General features: G+C 34.1%; 1 protein-coding gene across 1 annotated transcript; it reads right to left on the reverse strand.

Moving 5' to 3' along the window:
- Positions 1-5,536: 5,536 nt before the first annotated feature.
- Positions 5,537-6,821, reverse strand: LOC107611021 (homeobox protein BEL1 homolog). Its single transcript, XM_016312989.1, has 3 exons — positions 6,503-6,821; positions 6,227-6,291; positions 5,537-5,665 (listed from the first exon to the last, which is right to left on the reverse strand). Exons 1-3 carry the CDS (start codon positions 6,819-6,821, stop codon positions 5,537-5,539), a joined length of 513 nt encoding a protein of 170 aa, XP_016168475.1.

Here is a 6,821-nt window from a genome sequence, read left to right on the forward strand (position 1 = left end):
CCTATATTTTAGTGTAATTAAGATTTTGCACTGTATTATAGTATATTAAGATTTTGCAGTGAATTAGTTCATCATTTGGCTTCTGAATCAAACTGTATTATGTGAGGGTAGTTCATCATTGTATTATATGAGGGTAGTTGCTGCTGTATCAAACTGTATTCATAGGAAATTTTAATTAGTCTTGATAACTATAATCATGATATTAAAATTGTACTCTGGTCTTTGCTGGTGTATTAAACATTATTTGAGCATTATATTAAAATTGTGCATTTTGCACGAACAGGGCTTGGTGCCAACTTTTGATGAACTACTTCCAGGTGTTGATCACAGATTCTGTGTGAGACACCTCTATGCCAACTTCAAAAAAATATTTTCAGGACTGAATCTTAAAAAAAGGATGTGGAGAGCTGCAAAATGCACATATCTAGCAGCATGGGAAAAGGAGTTGATGGAAATCCGAGCGATTAGTGAGGGTGCCTATCGACACTTGATAGGAATTCGTCCAAAGTATTGGACTAAATCAAGGTTTGAATTCTATCCTAAATGTGATGCACTTGTCAATAATATGTGTGAAAGCTTCAACTCTGCAATTGTTGAATCAAGGGAAAAACCTATATTGACAATGCTTGAGGATATTAGAGTTTATTTGATGAAGAGATGGGCTGAAAATAGGGTACTTATTGAGAAGTATAAGGATGATATTCTTCCTAGGATTAAGCTTAAGTTACAAAAGGAAATAGATGCTTCTAGGTGGTGGTCCCCAGTTGCTGCCGGAATTTCAAAATTTGAAGTCATAAGAGGCAGGGACAAATTTGTAGTAGATCTTCTGAAGAAAGAATGTACTTGTAGAAAGTTTCAACTGACAGGTTTACCTTGTCCACATGCATTTAGTGCAATTAATTGTGCTAAAGATGATATTAGAAAATATGTTGCAAGTTGTTACACTAAAGCTGCTTATGTGGCTTGTTATGCCCCCATGATTAACCCTTGTAATGGACATACAATGTGGGAGAGAACTACTCATCCAGATGTGGTTCCTCCACCACACAGAGTGCCAATTGGGAGTCCTAAGAAGAAAAGAGCAAGAGGGAAGGGTGAAGAACCACAGGGCCCAAGTACTTCTAGGCTGGGGTTACAACAAAAATGCTCTCATTGTCTAAAATTGGGTCACAACAAGCGAGGCTGCCCTCTTAGAAGACCAACCGTGAGTACTTGTCTATTGGATATGGTTCCATACATAAGACTGTTTCTAATGCTGTTTACCTTTTTTTAACTGTAACTGGCTGTTTTTTGTTCATGTCCATCATAGAAAACAACTGCTGCCACATCGTCAGCCCAAAACAATAATGCTGGAACTGCTACATCATCACCATCCCAGCACAGCACTGCTAAGAAAGCTGGATCTACTGGCTCAGCGCATAAGAGGACCAGGTTGGCCAATGTTGCAGCAACGCCTAATACCCAACCAACTGCACACAAAAAATTCCAGCCACCAAGACCAACTAGAATCCTTAGGAGCAACTCCACTTCAACTGCACAGGGACAACCCTCATCACAAGGGAGTCAAACTCAGAGTGCTCTCACAGGGTCTTAGTTGTGTCACTTCTTGTAATTGGTGTTTCTTTTGAAAGCTTGAACAATGTTGGCATTTTGTATTATGACTTATGACCTATGACTCCAACTCTTTCTTTGTTGCTGAATTATTTTGCTGATCACTTATGTAATTCAGTTTTTACTTTGGTTATGACTTATGTTAATTAGAGATTATGTTGATTAACAACTTATGTTATTTTGATAATGACTAATGTGATTAATTCATTCATGCAAATTTTAATTAGAGTTTGTCTTTGTCACAACAGGTTCTTAATGCCAATTTTAGTGCCAAACTATTTTAATCCTTTTAGGGATACTTTTGAAACATAAATTAAACTTCAAGGACAACAACATTAACAAGTTTTCGAGTTGAGTACAGTTTTGTAACTGATTACAAACAGCCATCCTATTCTTACTTCTGCTATTCTCATCTGTCCCAAACGCATTAGTACCCTAACCTCAAATGGGTTACATTCTTCACCCTCAAATAAACCATTAGAATCACCATAAACCAACCCAACACACCCAAAATAACAGCCACCAACAGTTTGCATTTGGCATAAACTAATTTAGCCTTCAAGGTGGAAATCTTCATCTTCAACCTTGCAACCTCAGCCTCTTCTATCTTTGCAACTCCATCCGCCCAGGAAAAAAAAGCGCACTCCTTCCCAATCTACAACATAAACACAAAAAAAAAAGAAATTGAAGAAACTCAGGAAGACATCAAAAATAAGAAAGCACTCAAGCTTACATCAAAGTATACACAGCCCCAAAATCTCCGGCCGGGATTTTCTGGTGTCTTCGACCATCTCAATACAGGGGGTTCACCACAGTTGCATGTCAGCGTTCGTCGTCGCCGACTACTTTTTTGTGATGATACAGAGCCTTGGGAAGCCATTCCTTAGGGTTTCTTATTCTTACAGAGAATGAAGAAGAAGAAGATGCAGACGTAAACGAAGAAGTTAATTTTAGGGTTTCATGATGGGATTTTTACCTATTTCATTTTTATAATATAAATTTTTAAAAACAAAAATTAAAAATTATTTAAAAAATCGTTTTATAAATGAGTCACACACATAGTTGCCACATGGAACTCCTTGATTGCCATGTCATTAACGTCTGTTAGTGATTTCAACGCTGTTAACGTTCAGGGATAAAATTGATGCAATTCGAAAACTTCTGGGATAAAATTGAAACAAATTGAAACTTAAGGGTAATTTTAAAACTTTTAGTAAATTTCAGGGACAAAAAGTATACTTTACCCTTTTAAATATATAATACCTATAATATAAATAATATAAATATATATAACTTAAATACATTATCTATTTTAGCATATAACATATATATAAATGCTTCCATAGTTAGAAGTACATTTTAAATATGTATATACATAATATAAATATATACGTTTTAAATATATAAATATACAATATATTAAACATATAAAAATATATAATCGAAACATATAATTAAATTTTAAATTTTTAATTACACATATATATAAATATATACGTATACATTTTATATATTTCAATATGTTTTATAAATTTATAAAATTACACATATAAAATAACAAAATAAACAAAACCATAAAATCTACGCATTAATACGGTCTATATTTGATATATGACTAAATAATACTAATCTTATTATTATTCTACAAATACAGTTAAACATCACTAATTACATAAAGAATCTTATAATAATCATACTAAAGAACAAAGAAGAAACAATGCTTCACTAGTAGTTCATATAGGCAAAAGTAAAAAAGAAACTCACTCAAAACGAAAAAATGGCAAAGAACGAAGAAGAAGATGAGTTCACTAGTAGTTCATATAGCCAAAAGTAAAAAAGAAACTCACTCAAAACGAAAAAATGGCAAAGAACGAAGAAGAAGATGAAGTTTTTGCAAGTGGTCCATGAGTATATATTTGTTAATAAATCTGAGCTTCAGATTTAAATTTTACAAAATTATTTTTTTTTTTAATTTGCAAAACTAGTCCACCGATTTGGTTTCAGATTTTATATTTTTTTATTACTAACTAATCCAATGATTTGGTAAAAAGAAATTAGTCACCACATAATTTAAAGGCTCTAATTTGTGAACTACCTAATTTTAGTTTCTGCTATCCTAAAATCCGAGTCTTAGTTTTCTCCCTCCCCCAAATTGGTGCATCCGATTTGCGCTTCTGAATTTAAAAAAGAATGGCTCTATATACTTTATAAACACACCCGTTCTCCATATTCAGGAACAACACATTATCTGATTCTATATCCAAAAAATTGAGCTTGAAATAAATAGTCTCATTTTTTTATAAAATATTTAGGAGGGTTCCCATTATCATTTTGTCATAATGAAATTTTGCCTCCAATGCATTCATTAGTAATAATTATTATTTTATTTTATTTTATTTTATTTTGGCTGGGATTATTTTATCAATAAAGCTTTACATCCAAGCAAAACACTTTACCAAGTCTAACCAAGTTGCTATAACAACTTTTCAAATCACGCACTTCCTTCTCTTTCTCCTTCTCCGTTTCCATCTCCTTCTCTTTCTCTCCTTCCTTCTCCTTCTCTTTCTTCTTCTTCCAAATTCGCGTATGCAGGTCATTTTTCTTCCCTTCTCCTCCTCCTCCTCCTCCTCCTCCTCCTCCTCCTCATCCTCCTCCTCCTCCTCCTCCTCTTCTTCCTCCTCCTTCTTCTTCTTCTTTTCCTGTTTCGTTATCGTCATCACCGATAACACCAATATTTTGTAAACATCTTTATTAGTTCTGATTTTCTCTGATACCATCATTAAATAATTTTGGTTTATTTCTTAATTTATTTTGATTCATTTGTGTGTTAATTGAGGTTCACTTGATACTACTGATAAGTATTGACCAAACTTTTTATTCCTTAAGTAATTTCGGTTCAATTCTTAGTTTAATTGAGGTTTATTTGGATCCAAAAATGAATTCAATGTGTTTTGTTAATGATTGAGTCTTTTTGACTATTTGTTCAAATCTGAACTAATTTCGGTTTATTTGTATGTTAATTGAGATTCACTTGATGCTGCTAATAAGTATTGATCAAATTTTTTATTCCTTAAGTAATTTCGGTTCATTTCTTAGTTTAATTGAAATTCATTTGGATCCAAAAATGAATTTGATGTGTTTTTGCACTACAAAAAAATTTGGTAAAAACGGCGGTTATTTTTGGTATTTACGGCGGTTTGAACCGCCATTATTACCAAGAATGGCGGTTTTGTAAAGCGACGTAATTCTGGGCGCCATTCTGGTTATTACGGCGGTTTTTTAAAAACCGCCACAATTCCCTGGGATAAAACGGCGATTTTTGAATAGGTTAAAATGGCGGTTGAAACCGCCGTTATTTCCTGGGTTAAAACGGCGGTTTTTGGATAGGTTAAAACGGCGGGTTGAACCGCCATTATTACCCTAACAGAGTGGCATTTTGGTTGGTTAAAATGGCATTTTTGGATAGGTTAAAACGGCGGTTTGAACCGCCATTATTACCCTAATAGAGTGGCATTTTGGTTGGTTAAAACGGTGATTTTTTGATAGGTTAAAATGGCGGTTTGAACTGCCATTTTTACCCTAACAGTGCCATTTTTATTAGTTAAAATGGCATTTGAAACTGCCATTTTTACCAAGTTAAAATGACATTTCATGTTATTTAAAATGACAGTTATAAACTGTTCTTTTTATTGGATAAAAATGACATTTTTTATTATTTAAAAGGGTAATATTTACCGTTGTTCTTATCGTTCTAAAAAAATAATTTTTTTATTAAATTCCACAATAAAAAAATCATAATCCATATATAATATTATATAACTCAAAGTATTAAACATAATATATGATTTTAGTGTTACAAATCAAAAGTAATAACTCCTATACAAAGTATCAAACTAAATAAATACTAACTAGCTATCTAGAAACCCTAATGTTGCTGCTGCTGCTGGGTGTATGAAGAGAAATCAAGCTCCACTGATCCAAATGTGTCCATCACTCGCCCCAAGCATTCTTCTTCCGCTAGACGAACCCTTGAGTTGATAAACCAGTTTGAAACCTGCTTCATTCATTTCCAGACATACATTTACATTTTAATTGACAATGCCCTCTACCTACCATAATAATTGAATGCAAAAAGAAAGAGATGGACGTGCCTGGCTTCTTGATAGGCCAGTTTGGCAGGCTAGAATATGTTTATCAACGTCGCTTGGGTAACTACAAGGAATGAAGGTCCAAATATACGACCTTAGCTTCCATTGAATTAACGTGACATACATGCATAGTAATTATATTAATTGTAACATGGATGGGAATAATGGTCCCTTAGATGAGATTATACACTGAAATTATAGCATATATATCGAAAATAACATATATGGTAACATAGCTCTTTCCAAACCCATAGTAACATGCTACGAGGAACTTCTAAAGCCCTAAATCAAGTTCAATCAAGATTTGATAGTGACTTTTAAGGCATAAACCAACACTACAAAAGGCTAAAACAATGAATTAGCTTTATCTCATGCCAAGTTAGAAAACACCATTTAGATAAAGCTTAATTTCTACTCCATAAATCACTGAACATGTAAAAATACTCATTAACATATTATTCACTCACAGTGCTTGATTTGCAGAAGAGGCTCTTCGGAACTACCGAGCTATTGTGTTGACTTGCACCAGGATCTAATATCATAAAATCAATCATAAGCATATGTTCAGCATTTCCTTTCTTATTTCAAAGCATGCATAAATAACACTTTTTCTAAAAACCCACACTTTAGTCATTTTCATACTCCAAAATATATAAACAATCAAATACATTCAAACTCTTGTATTAATCTACCAAGAAAGAGAGGTACTTATGGATGGAGGAAATGCTCAAAGAGCCAAGCACGGAGAACAGAAACGGAGCGCTCGGGAAGGCCACGCTGAGGTTTCCATGGATGAGTTTCCATCATGCTCATTTGCTGGAATGCCCTTTGCTGCCTCAAAGCTTGGTCAATGATCTTCAGTCTCAGGGTTTTTCCCTTGGTGGTGCCTGCTGCAATTGGATCTTTCTCTCCCATGGCCTTTTTTGTCGCTTGAATCTGCCCCATTATTGCATCCTTCAGGTTCCTGAAATATTTAGACATGGCTTTCTGTGCCAAAGCCGTGTAAACCGTGGCAGCACCGTTTCCAGCCACCGCCTGAAAGGAAGACACCACTGCCTTCAT

This window comes from Arachis ipaensis, chromosome B8, assembly GCF_059453495.1.
Source record: "Arachis ipaensis isolate K30076 ecotype BB chromosome B8, ASM5945349v1, whole genome shotgun sequence".
In the NCBI taxonomy this organism is placed as follows: Eukaryota; Viridiplantae; Streptophyta; class Magnoliopsida; order Fabales; family Fabaceae; genus Arachis; species Arachis ipaensis.

Coding starts and splice junctions, on each gene's coding strand:
- LOC107611021 (XM_016312989.1), bottom strand. CDS start 6,821: ATGAAGGCAGTGGTGTCTTCCTTTCAGGCGGTGGCTGGAAACGGTGCT. Junction 6,292..6,502: donor GCGCTCCGTTTCTGTTCTCC/GTGCTTGGCTCT, acceptor TTATGATATTAG/ATCCTGGTGCAAGTCAACAC. Junction 5,666..6,226: donor TCTTCTGCAAATCAAGCACT/GTGAGTGAATAA, acceptor TGAATGAAGCAG/GTTTCAAACTGGTTTATCAA.